Genomic DNA, 18,852 nt, shown 5'->3' on the forward strand with positions numbered 1-18,852 from the left:
ACATGGACACCCACGTAGAGTCACTCGTTCTAGTACACGTTGCTATCCATGTGGAGGGTTTCACATGAAACGTTAAATTCTACGTTGTCAACGTTGAAATTGTTATCTGGGAACATATCATAGATGGGTATACCATTAGTTTCTTGCAAGATGCTTCCAGGGATGAGCTATAAATAGTTCCAATGGTTCCTAGTCCCAAAAAGTGGTCCAACTACTCTCTTTGCTCCTGCTCAAGAGGTTGATGCAAAAGGAAGAAGGTTGCAAGTCCGAGAATTTTCAGAATTGAAATTGCTCATTATCAATTCACAAATATTCAAAACAGATTTAATGCTAGTGCATATATTGATTCGTTCTGGAACTGACGGCAAGCAATTTCTTCCATTGATTTGCCTTTAGAAATCGCAAAATCTATTCCTGATGGATACATCCACCTTACCAGGTCAAACTTGAGAATTAATTCCTTGGCTGAGTATAAGTGAGGAACAAACAGCTTCAGCCTTTTTGAGTTCATTTATTCTCTCCTGAATTAGTAATAATTAATCAAACGAATGGATGTATTGACTCCCTGGCATGAAAATTCTATTCTATGTGATAAAATACTTCTTAAATAATGATATGCTAAACATGTGCAAACGACGATTGGAAACCTGTGGTAATATCAATTTAACAAGAAAGCGGTAAATATTAGATGGGATTTTGGCCCCTTTGTCCTCCTCTCCCCTAACTCGGAAATTGTTTCTATGTTCATCTTAAAATCATTCTTTTAGCTTTGAGTCCTTGTAAGCTTCCATTTAAACTTCGGTTCTATGACCGAATCGGCTGTGCAAAAAGCAAACCATTTTTGAGGGCTCTGTAAAAATGTGTACAACCCTCCGTTCTGAGGGATGATTTTAGGTTTCCAACAATTACCATAGGTAAACTTACACCACCAAGGCATTGAGTGCTTAGAACTACCATTTTTAAGAAACCTAGGCATTCTAACTATCAAGAAAATTTCTTTTCATATACCTACCAGGACTTACATTTTCGGTGAGGCATGGTGGGGTTCGGAGGCATTTCGGTAAGGTTCAGCTAGTCCTGGTAGCTTTGTAGGTACAGGTCCTGATAGATTCACACGGGTCTGGTCAATTGGCTTATCTTGGCCCCAAAACACCTATAAAGAGACTTTATTTTCAAGGAGCTTTACAGATTTTTTTTCTTGGTGGTTCAAATGACTCAGTAGACACTACTTCAAAAATCTGAAGAGAGTTTGCTCGTGACTAAAAATTTTAACTCATTCAAATTGTACGACGCTAATCACGAAAATCTTCAACAAATCCTAAGAAAATTTTTTTGTTAGCGAGAAGTAACAACTGCAAAACCAGAGAAAAACAAGGCGCTCCAGGCTATTTTGAACCATGCGTCATTTTTCCACTCAGGCAAAACTGAGTTAGGAAATGACTCTTGCCATGTGTTGCGCAACTCTGCTGTGATGTCTTTCAGCGCCTCTTACAATGATATCTTCATTTATTAGAAAGTCATGGGACAAAGTCTTTCACTGGGTTATTCAACTTCGAACCCCCCTCCTTTCTCGCCAGATTTGTTCTTGGGGGATGACATATTGGGGAAAGATGCAGATGCCCCTCAAATAACTCTTTTATTACACCAGAAAATAAAAAAAATCCAGTAGGGGGGCGGGACGATTTTGCATCGACCTCTCTTGCAACAGATCCATTCAAAATTTTCTGAGAGAGCCTTTCCTGTACCTAAACCCTCCAATTTTGATAATCTTATAACAATATTTGAGCAAGGGGCATTCATATGTAAAGTCATAATCAAATGCTTCAGTTAGGTTTAGAAAATTCTTTTATTTGACTATAAATTAAATCAAATCGTCACCTTCTGGTCTAGGCAGAATATCACAATCTTCATTTATGCGTCGGCACTATGTTGACCAACCTATCCAATTTTTTACAGAACTGATGAACTGAATCGCTTGGGAATTTTACATGATTTATATTTTGTCATCAAGAATAATTCCTGGAATTGTAATAAAAGTATGTGCTAAAGTTTTAAAAGAAGTTAAAACAATATTGAGATGTCCGGCAATATAGCGTCAAAGTGTAAATGGCGCTTGTGACATTCTGCCTGGAAGGAAACAAAATGGAGAATGTTAACAAAACAAAAAACAAATAATGCACTGAACAATGAAATTTTGCAGTGTAATATGTAATTGTACGAGTACAGGTGAACTATGACTAAAAATTATTGCTAGAAGATTAAGACCATAATTTTATGGCCGCTTTGACACAGAAGATTGGATTTTGTCTGACTTTTATTTTTACTCTTGGCAAAACCTGAGGCGGCAAAAAATGAAGGGTAAAACAAAAAAAAGGTAAATATTGGAGCGTAGCCTACTTGGGATGATAGAATGTCTTTCAAACTTCAACAACAGACTAACTCAGTGGCTGCGTCATTTGATGTAATATCTGACTCTTGGTTCAAACCAAAACAAAGTGACGTAACCTCATGTGCTTATTTTTCATGAGCGGGGTGTCTATCATCAGGAAAAACCGGAAAATTTCAGGAATTTTGGCCAATCAGGAAAATATCAGGAAAGTCGGAAAAATCAGACGTTTTATCAGGAATTTTTCTGACGCGAATCTCCTCAAAGGAGAAAGTCTTACTGCTTTATGCCTACCGTGCCAGGAATCGAGAAAAATCAGGAATTTTCAAAATGAAAAAAATCAGGAATTTTTTATAAAATATCAAGAAAAATCAGAAAAATATCAGGATTTTTCAAAATTAAGAAATACTAGACACCCTGATGAGTTAATTGTGTTGATATATTAGAATTTAGTCATTGACCCGTCATAAATCGAGTAGCGTATATTTATATATCCGTAGCGCTATTTTAGAGGCCCACTGAGCGCCGACCGGCCGCTCAATGGTCCTGTACGGAGCTGTAATTTTAAAAACGTGAATTTTTTGGAAGTACCTGTAATTTCTGGACTCAGCGACCCTCTAGAGTCCCTAATAATGCATTTTGCTCAGTTTGAACATTAAATCTGATTTAATAACAGTCAGATCCGACTTTTTTGCGCGCGAAAATCGGTCGGCGCGCGTTGAGCGGAAACTTCAATCGATCATAACTCCGGAACCGTTCGGTTCCCCAGCTTATACGACCACTCGTTGGATGCGGAAAAAGACGAACAATTTAAAAAACTGATTTTGGTTCAAATCAAAAAATGTGAAATTTCAGTTTAATCTGTTTAAAAGAAATTGTTTTTCCTCAAAAACTGAAAAAAAGCACGTAAGTTAAGTTAAAAATTTAATTTTGGGATTTTGACCTTTAGAATCTTAAAGTATGCAATTTTAGACGATTTTTCGTCCAAACCGGGCTTCAATATCTTGTTTCGTTCGAAAGATAGCGAGGGTCACAGGTTTTGACTTCCACCCCCCCTAGCGCCCCCCCAAAATTTTTTGGGAGTGTGAAAATTTGGGGAAAGAAGCGCTTCAGTATTAGTAACTGATAGACGAAGTTTGAATAAGTTTTAGTGGGGGGGCGAAAAATGTCGGCATACGGCAAATGTTTGCATACGGCTCTTTAAACTGTTCGTTGACTCAATTTAGTATGATGCAACAAACAGCGGTTGATGTTAACATTTTGTTTTACTTCTATTTTCTCGTATCTTTATTCTTCCTCTGCAATCATTTTTCTCTTGTACCCAGTGATGTGACCGAGTTTTCGAAGAAAATGCATAATCAAAGGAAGAAGAATAATGTTTTGAGCCATATCGATGGCCAAAGTGCGAAACCACGTATGTCCATTAGCGACGTTGCAGACTTCTCTTTATATACTTGATTTTTAATTGAAAAACTAGTCAACTTAATGCCTCGGAAACTGCCGTGATTTTTCTTCTCCATAAGCAGCATATTCCCTAGAAATTTCAAGCTATTATGGTTGGCTTATTTCTCTTCAAAAAAAAATAAAATGGGAGCAAATATTTTGAAACACAGCAAAGGAGATGAAGGGTTCTGTACTTCAGCCTGCGATATTATATTTACATGCAACTGATGTTTTTATGGTGTCTTATTTACATACTGTCTTGCTCCTTTCCAAGTACACGGATGGTTTTGTGAAATTTGAATTTTCATTACGAAATCGCGATTTTCAATTTTTTTTAAAAAAAAACCTGATGTCGTAGCAAGAAATGGCTATCATATTTGCATTCTTCCTTAAGAAGTAGATGCCAAGCACCCAAGAAATTTAAGTCAATAGGACAAAAATGATTTTTTTGCAAAGCTTTTTTAATGTCCCTCCATGTGAACCATTATTTTGGGTATAAGCGACTATAAACCCTCGAGTAGGCAAAGCTTAAAATGTTCCCATCAAGCAAATTTTTTTCACTGGCAGTGAGTCATTTTTAAGCGGAATTGAACGAGTTAAGGGGGGTGGGAACGAAAACAGTCCTAATAAAAATGTCTACAGGTAAAAAGATGATCCACCCAAAGACCCAAACGCGGCATGCACTAGGAAAACAGCGGGCCGCGGGCAGCGTGAAGTGGGGTGAGAGACGAGGGGGAGGGACGACGGGTGCAAAGCATCAACGGCCGCACAGCATAGAGGAACTCTGAACGCTACGGAGCTGGGCGAGGTTCTAGATCTGTAACGCATAACGAAAAGCGGCGTTATGAATTATGGCATTAGTATAGCTGAACTGATAGCAATGGTCAGGTCTTTGGTATGAGTTATTTGAACTCGAACGCAGTCGGCCGCTTATTAGTTCAAGTTCCGAATTTCGAACCGATTCGATTGACAATGCGTTCGGGATCGAGAACCCGACCGAGACCTTTCCGCGAACGGTTCACGATCGAAAACCCAAACTCATTAGGAGCCTTTTCCGTTCGGGTTCCATAACGCGAACGCAAAGCCGGCCCATTACGGTGTTGAACGATGAACTGATTAAATAAGAAACTTTTATCATATAGGTCTCTGCCCGGGCCGCCGGTGACGATGAGGAAAGCCTCGTGAGCGTCGGATTCCAAGCCTCGGGTATCGATCGCGGGGAAGCGGAGAGGGGCCGGAGTGGACTGGAAGGGAAGGGTCCGAGGAGAGCCGCACAATGGTCCAGCCGGCGGGACTTCTGTTCACGCATATAAAACGGCGAATATCTCGAAAACGGCACATGTGATCTCTTTCGGCCCGTTATAGCTTTTGATCAGAATGACTAGCTGAGCAACATATCAAAGTTTCATCAGATTTGACCGGGGGAGGGGATTTCCCATAAGGATGGTGCGGGGTTCTTTCGATTGTAAGTAACACTTGGACGCATTTTACCATCATGGCGCAAATCAGAAACAAGGTTATGAGTTTGTTTACATTTGAACCAACGGTTGGATATTAAATCGAAGGACGTAGCCACTAAATCAGTCTATGAAAAAGGCTGAGTAAACATTTGAATAATTTTGACTGTCAGTCCATCTTGATATAATGGTTGAGGAATTAGAAGTTAAAAGTAAAGAGAGAATGTAGCTTGCTGCTTGCTTAGAACTTTCATAGACGAAAATGAAGCCTGCAAAACATGGATGCTTTTTGAACGATACAAGAAAACATTCTTTCATGGATGTACCTGCCAGTGTTTCAAAGGTGACCTTGAGATACTATCCTGAACAAATCTGATCAAAAAATAGGAAAGAGAAAACCTTAGCATTCTGATGGAATGCGAATAAAAAAATAAAGTTCTTTTTTCAAAATTAAATGTTCCTTTTAATAAAGTAGGATCCACGTAACTTTTTAAGGCCGAAAGAATAAAACGTATGAGAGAATAGTTGTATTTGCATCGGTTTTTTCAAAAGTGATGAGACCTCCTACAGGCCAAGAATTATAGCAAGCAAAGTGTGACTTGTAAAGCCTTCAGAGATAACTTCCTCTGTTCAGAATTCCTACATTTCCGTAAAGAGGCTTTTTTGAATGATTATTACTATTATTTGCATAAGAAGGTGTTCGAGGTGTACCAAAACTGTCAAAAAAGTTCCCTCAACAAACGATCTTAAACTCGTCATGCCTCGTCAAACTTTTAACTAAAGGAGCTTCTGTAGATTTGTTTGAAAGCCGACAAGTGACATACTTTTACAGACTGGGCAAATCGCAGCTGCTAGCTATATTTGCTCCTTCAGGGAAGAATCAGTTACACTACTTCGGATAGTGCATGTTTACACTAGTCTTTAATTTGCTTGGAATGGACTTGAAAATTCGGTGTTTCATACCTATTAGTATCTGTACCGGAGATACCTATTATTTTTGGGAGCCTTAAGACCATGAAGTTTGGATTGCTTGGGGTCGATTACCTGCAGAACAGTTTTCGGCCAGAGGCTGTACATCAATTTTGCAACCAAGTAGTATGTCATAGAAAGGGGCAACATCCCTTGAAACTGTATATAGTTCAAGGCTGATTATAGACTGTCAATTTCGGTTGAGATTAATTCCACTATCTGATTTAGATGAGAAAATTGCAAAAAGATTTCGGGAACTCCGATTTTCTAGCCCACTGACACCCCCCCCCCCCTTCCCCAATCATCCACAAAGGGAGGCCAGGGTGACCTGAGCCTTGGAACCAAAGAAATTGGATTTTTTGGCAACGATTCTCTATTCATCTCCCCCCCTTCCCCGGTTTCCTTTTGGTAAAACATAGATTAAGCGATAAAAAAGCCATTGCAAGGTGATTTGGATCATCCTGTGTGAGCCACCATTATTAGTGTGTACATAAGGCAACTTCTTTTGATTCCTACTATTTCCTAAGTTACAAAAACCAAGGATACACAAAGTATTCAATTTTTTATTTGACCGAAAACCAGGTTTAAATTGTTCGTCTCTTTCTGCATCCAACGAGTGGTCCATTAAGCTTCTTTCTTAGAATGGGTGATTATGGTCGAAACAGTTGCCAAAATAATTGTTTTTCATTTGCAGACTTGGATAGGAGGCACAACTGCGGCCCCTCATAAATATTTGGCATGATGTCCGTCCAGGGCTGGTACTTCCAAATTATCAATCATTTAGCCAGGTCTAAGTGGGGCTATTGAAGGCCCTTGACTCCTCCTTTAAAATTTATTCAAAGACTGCGTCATGTCTGTCGAAAATGATCTTGAGTAAGATGGAAGTCTAGAACCAGGTCGAAGAGTGTTGGTAAAATTCAGTGTAGAAGTTAGAAATCTGCGGCTGCTGATATGAGGGTTGAAACGGGTGTAATAACTTTTTCTCCTGATCCTATCGCTTACAGACTCTTCCCCAGATGGACAAGAATGACTCCTTCCACTAGAAGGTAGGAACTCTAGAGCGTCTGTATAGTCAGAGCTGGCTGACCAAGTGTCACTTCCATCCTCGGTGGGAGATATTATTGATGATGTCTCATCATAGCCTGATAATTCACTGTGGTACATTATTTTCGGCAAACCTACTTTTAAATCTTTGGAATTTTTGGAGGCCCCTACTGAGTCTCTTCTGAGTGAAGAACTAGAGGCAGATTTTTTCACTGAAGTGGCAGAAGAAGATTTAACTGAAGGAGTAGCTATTCCGTTTTCATGACTATTCACTTCAACTTGACGTGGTCTTGAAGGGGACCTCCTTAAATATGGATTCAAAAACCTAGAGGTATTTGAGTCTTGAATCCAATTACCACCTCCTTTTTCCTGATAGCTAGGGCTCATTATTCTTCGATGAAATTCATAATTCAAAACTGCCTTGCCCATTTTGTTGATCTTACTCTCAAGAAAATGGTGAGTTCGTTTCTTGCTACCATCTTCACTTGGCCCCAATTCACTATTATTGCTTGGAAAAATTTCACTGAACCGACGGATTTGAGAGAACTGAGAATGCTCACTGATACAATTTTTCTCACTTTTTTCACTTTGAAAAGCGTTGGTATTTCCCTGAGAGTAAGTTTGAACATCCGCAGTAAGGTTTAATCCATTATCAGCTGCCGACATTTCAACCTTTGATTTCAAAGTATCACACACACTTTGAGGCTTCCGTGTGGTTCTAGAAGCTGTTTTTAATACCAATTGATCCTCTCTCCCTCTGGTCAAAAGGTCTGTTCGACTTGTTTGGGATAGGCCTCTGATAGTCTCAACTGCATCGCTACTCGGGGGACTCTCTTGTTGGCTGAAATGGTCATCTTTAGTTGCTGTTACTATTTCGTTTCTTCTTTCACTGTCCAGTCTTGTCCTCATTCCTGTTGAGTCATTCAAAGTTGAGGTGAATGATGTTCTTCGGCTCGACAAATAACTATCAGAAAAGTCAGAGAAGCTACTTTGATTGGTGATGCTGCCCTCTGGTATTTCACTCTGTTGACTGAAATCATCTCTGACAGAATGCTCTCTTCCTCTGCTTTCTGGCAGCTCAGGTTGATTTGAAAATTCAGAAACACAAGATTGAGAGCCTATACTTTTTGAGTCTGAGAATTCTTCTGAGGCAATATTATCAAAGAGATCATCAGTCTTATTAGAGGGGCTTGCAAGTTTATACTCAGATGACTTCTGATTTGGGAGAACCTTTATTTCTGACTCGATGTTGGCTGTAATGGGCGTAGGGGCTTTATCCTTCTCCTTCTTTCTTAGACCCTTGACTGAAGATAATGTAGAGTCTGATATTTTAGTCTTGATAGAGTTCTCAGCCTTTTTCTCTTGAGGAGCTTTTGGTAAACAATTTTCAGAGGTAAAAGAGCTTCTTTGTTTCACGGCATTAGGACTGATGGGTGCACACATTGTTGCGGTGAAACTCCTACAGTAGGGGCCTACTTTGCAAGATTTTCGGCTATCATTTCCTTCCACACTGATTCCTACATCAGAGGAGCCCTTCAGAAGGTTTCGATGGACCTTGTTCATGGAAAAACTTTTTTGCAAAGATCTATTCTCATTATTAAGATTAGCACAGTTGATGACGGAGCTCGAATTGCTCAAGCCTTGGGGCCTTAACCTGAATGAATTGGATTTGGACAAAGACTTAGATTCCATCGAATTGGCGGCACTAATAGTAGAGTTTGAAGTTTCTAACTTTTCTGAGTTTATTGTACCTGAGCTGGTTTTTACCAGGGTTTTTTTTAAGCCCTCCGCTATCATGCAGCTAGTGGAAGAATCTGAAGAGGCCAAAAATGAACTAAATGTACTCGAACTGGATTTTATTGACTTATCTTCTTTACATGGATACCCAAAATTAGTGAAGGAACTAGAGGAAATCGAACGTTGCGAACCACGCCAACTGGAAACTTTCTCATCTAAATCAGCATAGCTTTTGGAAGAGTTCGAACGAACAAAATTATTCAAGTTATGTCTGCTTGAACTGCTCGATTTTTCATTTTTATCAAAATTAGAGCAATGGTTGGAGGAACCGAAGTAATTTGAACAAGGACTCTGTCTAGCTGAACTGGTAGGAGGGAGGTGAGGAGGAGCACTAGAAGAGACACCGTATCTTCGGTGCCGTGTAACTTTCTGTGTTGCATCTTCTGGTAATTTTCTGTCTGGAGTTTGCCTCCCAGGAGTCTGTCGAGTGTTCGAAGGAGGAGGCAAAAACTTGGACAACCTTGGAAACGGTGATGGCTCTGGAGTTGAGGCTCGAGAAGTAGGTCTATTGGAGAGAAATCGGGGGTTTAAGCTCCTTTCAGGCGTAACACTAAATGACCTTTGATAATGCCGGCATGTATCACTTTCACGGTTGACAGAATTGGATCGTCGGTAAGTAGGAATCCCAGATACTCTGGGTCTTAAGTAGGAACTTGATGATTGCTCACTTTGAGGGTCTGGTGATGCTACAGGAGTAATATCATCATCCCTAAATTCAGAGTTATGTCTGGAGTCAGAGTGGTTAGAACTAGAATCAGGCGTTTTACTTGACCACCGTGAAGAATACCTACTAGATCCTGAGTCTTGCTTGCTTACTCCTATTTCAGGTATAATAGGTAAGTTAAGATCATCCAGCTTTAAACTCTCAGAGTTGAAATTTCCATTGTATTTACTGTAATCTCCGTGAAATGAGTGCCTATGGATACCTTTCCGAAAACTGTTGGGGTTATCACTGTTTGCACTACTGTTCTCTTGTTCCTCTGTTTTGTATTTCCGAGGGTACTGATGATTGAAAGCATTTGAGCTGCTCACTGAGTTAGACAGAGAGCGAGGGTAACTCGGTCTGCTTGCAGAGAGGTTGCTCCTTGGTTGATAGGGTGGAGGTTTCTCGTCAAACTTTGCAGACACCTCTGCATCTTTTGATAGTCTCCGTGTAGCATATGATTCAAGACCAACTGTGGAAAAAAATAAGAAAGACCTTATATTATAGTCTATGCACTGACAATAAAAAAGGAAATTGCAGAAAGAAAACTAAAATTTCTTCTGAATGTCAATTATAGTCTATGCACTGACAATAAAAAAGGAAACTGCATAAAGAAAACTAAAATTTCTTCTGAAAGATATAACAAACCAACAATGATCTGAATGATGAATTAAATAAAATAAAACAATAATGTAAAAATGTTTTAAACTTTTTTTTTTAAAAAAAAAAAACATGTGTAATGAATAAAAACAATTTATTCCACTCACTGATTTTATGGAACTTGCGTTGTACGAGCAAAACGACTTCTATCATGCATCAAAGGGGTCAAATACGACCAAAATATGCAGGGAAGATCTTTCAGAAGTCATTCACTTGAAAATGAGGGGGGGGGGACCCTAGGGTTCCTACGTGCATGGGATTTCCTCTACATGGCACGCCCATAAAAAATTCTTTGCACGTGCCTGTGCTATCTAATAATCCTTTTAAACGTCTGTTAATGGCAGTTAGTTACTGCTGAAAATTTTACCTTGGTTTTCCCCGATCACAATGATTTTTAGACTTTGACGATAGCTACTTCGATCTGTTTACGAACATCATCAGGTCACTCCACTAAAAATTCTGAATGTGCGACATCCGTAAAACGTACATTACACGGTAAAACACTAATATTAAAAAACTTATTAAAACATTTGTAGGGTGCACCCGCCATCCGACAAATGTTTTAATAAGTTTTAATTTAGTGTTTTACCATGTAATGTACGTTTTACGGATAATGCACATCCAGAATTTTTAGTGGAGTGACCTGATAATGATCGTAAACATATCGAAATAGCTATCATCGAAGTCTAAAAATCAACGTGATCGGGGAAAACCAAGGTAAAATTATCAGCTACAATGCATCCTGATAAAAACAGCTTCAACTTCAAATTAAGTTAGTTACTGTTCAGAGAAATATTGAGAAATAGGTTTTAAAAAAACCAAGTGCATAATCAGCACGATAGTGATAGATCATGACTAGAACAAATAAATTACTGGAAAATTATTTAAAAGTGCAGCAATCTTACAGAGAGAAATAGAAGGACGAGTTAATAAAACACTTATCATAAATAAGCCTGCGGGATCTTTGAATAAGGAATATAGGTAATACGAGGGTCATCCAAAAAGTAAAGTTTCCTACCTTTTGTTTTCCGAACGAAAATAGATTGATCAAATCGGTTTTTTTTTTTTTTTTTTTATTTGCACATAATATTATACTGCACAATTTAACACTTTTAGACAAAATTTTTGTCTTTTAAAAGCTTAATTTAACTATTAAGTTTAATACTTAACTACTAATACTACAAATTATAAAGTACATACTATCTCTAATGCATTAAGAAGCTAATAAGGCACAATTAATTCAAATTAAAAATGTCTTTTTGTTTTAATTGTTGGATTTTGGCGACCGGCGATCAAATCGGTAAAAACGTATATATGAGGCATACTTCAAGCTTTAAAACAAGCCCTAGTTTTGGTAAATCGGTCCTGGGGTTCGTGAGGAAACTCAGTTTTACTGGGACAACCTCCTTACGTTGCATGCCCACCTCTGGAGTCATGATGCGTGGAGAGTCGATCATTTCTACTTCGGGCTATCGCCGCAAAGCGTCCCGTCTAAAAGGAATTTAGAAGCTCTCATTGAGTAGATCTTACCTCACTTTTTAGGTAGATTCCACCTCTATTTTGACAGTTCTGGTATCAATATAGCAGCTTCTTTGATACCTTCCTCGTACATGCTCTTCTCTTGGCACTGAAACCTGTCATTGTATTAAGATAAGGCTATTATCACTGCATAGATAGTGCAGCTGTGAACAGTGCTGTTAAATCAGACTCTCTCCCTGACGATAGATAGAACGCAAAGAACGGATGACGGTCCACCCGTATGAGAAAAGTGGGCCCGGTCAAATCGACTGATTTTTTTATGTGTAAGTATGTTACGTGTCTAGGTGTCCCAGACACCATATTCGAAGCTCATCACCCGTCGCCTTTGGGCCCAGGTCGAAATCTGAGGTAGAACCGCGGAAAACGTGAAATTTCAGCTATTTTAGGCCACAGAGCTATTTTAGGCCACAGAGCTATATTTAGGCCCCTGTTTCGGAGCCGAAAAACGTGAGTATAGGCAAAACTCGATTATTTCCGTCATACATGCACCGTCAACTGCCAAATATCCAAAGATTATTCAGTTTTGTGGAGGGGCCGATTTCGGCCCAAATCGCAAGGAACCCCTCCTTTGGATTCTCGTTGAGGACCCTCTAGAGATAGATGAGGATCAGGTGAGAAAAAAAGTTCCGCTCTCAAAACCGCATAAAATCCCCATATGACTAGACTACCTGCATTAAATGGCACCAAGTTTAGAAGCTTTTCTATTGCGGATGTTACATTTTCACATACCCTCACTAAATGATGAAAAATATTGGATATATTTGACCTTTTATGCTCTTTGAAGGCTGTTTGATATTGTTGAGGAACTTGACTGTAACTCCAAGTGGTTGTAAATCTTTAAGATACAATATGTATTGAATAAAAATTGATCCAAACATAACCTTAAAAATCACTGATCCGAACATGCCTTTAGAAAATCTGGAAAATCTTGCAAATCTAGGAACTTGAAATGAAAAGCGAAAAAAATTTAAAAAAATTTATTCATTTCCTAAAATTGAAGGTTTTCCTGTTCGGTGCACAAAATTTTACTGCGCACAAGTTGAGTTGACTTTTTAACCTCAAAGGTCCCGTTTAGAAATAATTCTCCTCTTGTATGTTTCAGGAGTTGGTGATTTAAGTGCTGATTACTATGTACAATGCGAGAAATACGATGGTTTCACCGGTTTTCTCTGAAGGAAGCTCCAGAACTAAAAAAAGCTCTCAAAGCTGATGTCATAATGGAGGGGATATCCAACGCTATCCTCAGAGTCCACCTTTGTATCAATTCATACTCTCCTTACAAAGAAGGGGAGCAAATACATCGACAGGGTTGCCACTTTGTTTGGGGACTCCAAAACTGAAAACAAGGCAACCCTGCTAATTCATTTGCTCCTTATCTTTGCCTTGAAAGTTTGGTTTGACACAGAGGTGAACTCTCAGGATAGCGGATAGATACCTCCTCCATTACTGCCTCCACTTTAAGAGTTTTTTTTTCGTTTTGGGGTTTGTTTCAGAGAAAACTAGAGTTACGATCGTGTTTCACGCGAAATTTTACAAAGGGGTCAGTACTTATATCGCCAACTCTTAACAAAAACAAGAGCTTCATTTTCACGATATTTTACAAGTTGCAGCCAAAGTCAACAAAACCACATAAAAATCCACAAACATGTCTGATAATCATTTGAGGCTCTAAACCTTTAATTTAAGTAAATTCTTGAATATTCAACTTAGTTGTCTAACGTTGAATAAGTTTACTTGTTGAAGTCGATGTTCCTACATATATCCAATATATTACAACGAAAATTTTTGATGTATTTAGGTATACATTCCACCTGTCTTTTCACTTAATAGTGTAGCCAGGCCAATTCAAAATGATGCGTTGCAACGGGAACTTTCGGGCCCGCGTTAACTTGTTGCGTGCGTGCGGCATGGCAAGTTTTGATTTCTGTGACACAACTTCGCCTGTCGCTTTTTCGTCACTGATAAGTTTATCAGAGGTGGCGGAAAACTGACTTGGATCTGTATTTTCCAAAAGTTTTAGATTCAACAATTGTCTTTGAACGATCAGTTTCTTTTGGGTATCCTGCACACCATTGAGAGAATTGAATTTTTGTAACATTACATGAGACGACATTTCATCTTTGATAAGTTCGAGTCCGGAGTCACTCTCCGAATTAATGAAAAAATGTTTCGCTTTAAAGGACGACGGTCCAACCTTACAGGAAAAGTGGGCCCGGTTAAATCGGCTGATCTTTTGATATGTTGTAGGTCTTACCCTGCTGATCAAGAGTGTCAATGAGCATTTTTCCCATCTCAAAGTTTTACCCTCCATTTTGGGGGTCAAAGTTCACAATTCAGCGTATGATTGGTAGTACCCGGGCTCATTCGTTGCATTTGAGATTCTCTCCTGTTTTGTTGAGTCTATTCTATCCTCTGAAAAGTTCGATTTTGAGGTTGGGCCCAAAGGCGACGGTTGATCATATTCAAGTATGTTACGTGTCTAGGTGTCCCAGACACCATATTCGAAGCTCATCACCCGTCGTCTTTGGGCCCAGGTCGAAATCTGAGGTAGAACCGCGGAAAACGTGAAATTTCAGCTATTTTAGGCCACAAAGCCATGTTTAGGCCCCTGATTCGCAGCCAAAAAACGTGAGTATCAGCAAAACTCGATTATTTCCGTCATATACGCACCGTCAACTGCCAAATATCCAAAAATTATTCAATTCCGTGGAGGGGCCGATTTCAAACCGTTTCAAAATGGCGGCCGGTCAAAGTTCAAGATGGCCGAAAATTGACACCTAGGTTTTTTGTCGATGAATTTGCCTGAAACTCGGTTCTAAGGGATATGTCAACACGAGAAAAACGAATCTGACGATAAATTTTCAAAAAACCAAAATTTTCAAAATGGCGGCTGATAGAAGTTCAAAATGGCCGATTTTTTTTTTTTTTTTTTTTTTTTTTTTACAGAAACCTAATTTTTAATTTGTTAATCTCATGCCAAAACACCTCTAGGTTCCAAGTTTCAGGCAAATCCATAGGCAAAAAACCGAGATGCCAATTTTCGGCGACGTTGAACTCCAACCAACCGCCATTTTGACAAATGTTGATTTTTTGGAAAATCTAACGTCAAATTCGTTTCTTTCGTGTTAAAATACGCTTTCGAACCGAGTTTCAGGCAAATCCATCGACAAACAAGCGGTGCCAATTTTCGGCCATCTTGAACGATAACCGGCTGCCATCTTGAAATGGTTTAAGATAATGACTTTGGATTTGCGCGAAAATGTTTCTTTTTCATGCTCTTTCGAACGAGGTACCCCAAAAGGGTTCTTTCCATTTGAAAAAAAAGTTGGGGTCCGTTACCCCCTTCCCAAGGGGGGCTCAAACATTTTTTGGGGGGGGGGGGCAAAAAGTAGCTCCCTTTGACCTAGGATCATCCTCCAAGTTTCAAATCTCTACCTCAATTAGGTCAAAAGTTAGAGGGTGGGAGGGGACTTTTCGAACACCCTGTAGATTCTCCGGAATAAGATGCCCCCCCCCCCCCCAACTTCTGAAAGGAAGTCAAGGGAACTCCGAGACAATGAAATTTGGATTTCTTGATATTAGAGTTACTACCACACTAGCATACCATCTTTTTGTCACTGCCACTGCTGCTGCCAACTTCGAATGGCGGGAAAGTTACTTTCAAACTTTGAATGCAATAAATTTTAAATTGTAAGTGAGGTATCAATTTCTTTATACGACTGGTCAAGCAGATTAAAATGGTGCTCAAGATTTATTTTTCCTTATTAAGACTTGATAAATGACTCGTGGTCAGGATGGTAGCTTAAAACTCACTATAGTCACATTTCTGGCCGAATCTGAGGGTTAAAAGGGCTCAAAATGGCGCGAAGTTTCAAGTGATAATTAACCTGGTTGAATGTGAAGTGGAAAATGGATGGTCGAACAAGGAGTCCTAAATCCATGATGACGGCCAAATTTAGCAGGCAGCAATGTTAATTGGAGGTATATACACTGAAAGGAACTATTTGAATGGGGTTTGCGGTTAATCACCAATGTTTCCATTTCTTTCTTTCAGCAATAACTCCGTTGTAAAGATCCCTTATCCAGCAGTTTCTCTCCAAATTGTGCGCTCATTTCAATTGTCGTTTTACTGATTGCTCCTGTACCTAAAAGAAGTCACGATGTGGACCATCTTCCATCTCAGGTCTTCTTGACCTGAAATATCAAGGAATCCGAATTCCATTGTTTCGGTTCCCTTCAGAAGTTGGGGGGGGGGGGGAGCATCTTACTCCGGAAAATCTAGGTCAGTTTTGCGACCAATGAGCAATTTGTGGAGGGGACACAGCCTCCTTCTTCAAGGGAATACTTTTGGGCGTCGAGTAGGTCAATTTGAACTCCCAGGCGTCAATTAAGTTTCAATTTGGATGCCATTAATTTGCGATTCGGAAGGGAATCCCGACTTTTGAAATTGCCCCCCCCCCCCCCCCAGGAGGGTTGGGGAGGGAGGCTTCGGAACCGTGAAAATCGGATTCCTTGAGGTTGGTTTACCCGGAAAACCATCTTTTTCCGGCGAATCTACATCAATTTTGTGACCAAAGGGAAATTGTGGAGGGAGCCACCAAGCTCCCCATTAGGGAATCATTCTTTGGCCTAAAGTGGACCGATTTTGGATTTTTATGGGTCAATTTTACGTGAAATTTTCCGTACTTTTCAATTTTAATGCAATCGAATGGCAATACTATCGGGAGCCCCGACTCTTGGGATCGTGACCCCCCCCCCCCCCCTCTATCCCCAAAGGGGAACTGAAAGGGTTTCAGGACCCTGAAATGCGGATTCCTTCGGTTTGATTCCCTATCCAACCCCGCGGTCTTCGACTTCATAGGATCTGAACCGACCGAGAAAATGGCCTGGTGTGGGTGGTTTGGGACACCCTGTATACACTCCTGCTGTTCGAAATTGCCCGCCACTCTAGATTCGGTGTACCATGTTTGATCACGAGATATTCTGACACTGCATTTGAAATTTTTGACCAAAAAGACGCAGGAAATGACACCTCACAATACAATAGATGCACATTTGACCCTCCCTTCCCCTTTCCCCCATCATATTTAGTATATAATTGACTAGCAGGAAACCCGTGATATGGACATGAAAACCCCCATAATGAGTAATCACTGTGGTTAGTGATCAGTTACAAAATTTTGTCCCTGGATTTTTATTTATTTTTTCAAAATTGGCGAGTCGCACTGCTTTGATAAAAATGCACAGATTAGTGGTATTAATTATAGGATTTTTTTGTGATAAGTATTTGCAAAGTATTAAATCATTATTTAATGGTCTATGCTTGTTAAAAACCTGTAAATGTTCGTGAAGTTCATGCGCGTCGGTACCTGCCAGGTGATGACAGCCGTTCACTGGTCTGTGAAGCATACTATTGGGACGTTTATATCATCCTCACTCATAAACTGTATCAGTTAAGTTTTCAAGTCACATTCTTTTTTAAAAAAGCTTTGAATTTAGTCCAGCAATATGTTCTTGTCTTTCTACAATTTATGGGATTTTGGGGGGGGGGGGGGGGTTGCATAGTAGTGTTACAGGGGAAGGGGGAGGTGCAAAAATGCCAATAAAGTGTGTTCCCCATTTCTAATGGCGATTTCAAAACTAGGATAAAAAACGACATAAGTGGAGGTGTACGATATTTTTCGCAGAGATATTTGCGATCAATGTTTAGACAAGGTGTGTTTTCAGAAAATCGTGTGCGCAGATCGAAAGATCCTAGGGAACCAAACTTGTGATTCTAATGTTACGTGGGAGGGGGGAGATGCTGCCCGCGGAGTAGCTAAAGGGGTCGGTCTGCGACCTTCAATATCGAAATTTGCAATTTTTCTTGGAAGTTTTGCAATGTTGAACATTGGAATCACAAGTTTCATTCCTTAGGATTTTGTAATCAGCACACACGATTTTTTGAAAACAGAGCTATTCTAAATTTTGGTTGCAAATATCTCTGCGAAGAATATCATAAAGACTTCCATTTCAGCTCATGAATTTCCTTCTTTTTTCCTTGAAATTGTCACTCGAAAATTTTGAGTTTGAGTCCGCCCAGTAGCGTGGGGGCGCCACCTCCGACATTTTAAGTACGCCCAAAAGTAGTTCCTTTCAACCGCTCGTCCGAAACATAGACGCTCCTGATTTCCACGTGTCTAAGAGAGTCGCCAGTCGCTCGGAAACGGATGCACGAGTCGGAACTTGCAAAAATCGTACGTAAAATTAACCACCTATCTTTCAGCGCGCGACGTCGAACTCATTCCATCTCACTCGCACTCTCTCTCGTACCCGTTGTTCTTACGAAAAAAGCGGCGGCTACCGGCCGCGATATGCCACGAACTGGCGCGGCGCGGCGGGCGGATCGCGAAATCCTCCCTTATCCGGCGCCTGGGGGTCGAGAGGGATCCCCGTGCGGAATTTCAGGGTAATACGGCCTACCATTCCCAAGATCCGCTGATACACGTGAAAGTGTGAGTGAGTGAGTGAGTGAGTGAGTGAGTGAGTGAGTGAGTGAGTGGGTCGGTCAGTCAGTCAATCAATGTAAAGTCTCTTTTTTTAGTATAGAGGATATCCCCATTGATATATTCTAATCTCAATCGCATCAAAAAAAGCAATTTACTCAACCAAATTTTAAATGACTGATTTGGGACCAAATCCTCGATATTTAGATATAGATGTGAAGTATGATATGTCACAGAAAATATTAGAGACGAGTCAGGAAAATCACATAATATCTAAACCAAAGAAATTCGGTGTCACTGAATCCAAAAATTACAAAACATCCATGGATCAGAGTTTAAAAACTAGTGCACGTGATCAAATCAATAATG

The 18,852-nt window shown here is 39.9% G+C and overlaps 1 protein-coding gene across 1 annotated transcript in view; it reads right to left on the reverse strand.

The window, feature by feature from the left end:
• Positions 1-1,827: 1,827 nt before the first annotated feature.
• Positions 1,828-18,852, reverse strand: part of Nuak (Nuak family kinase 1) — a 161,196-nt gene continuing 144,171 nt past the window's right edge. The window contains 1 exon segment of the mRNA XM_019045871.2: positions 1,828-10,271. Within this exon segment, the coding sequence (XP_018901416.2) occupies positions 7,081-10,271 (3,191 nt within the window). The 3' untranslated portion in view covers positions 1,828-7,080.

Source organism: Bemisia tabaci, chromosome 1, assembly GCF_918797505.1.
Source record: "Bemisia tabaci chromosome 1, PGI_BMITA_v3".
Lineage (NCBI taxonomy): Eukaryota > Metazoa > Arthropoda > Insecta > Hemiptera > Aleyrodidae > Bemisia > Bemisia tabaci.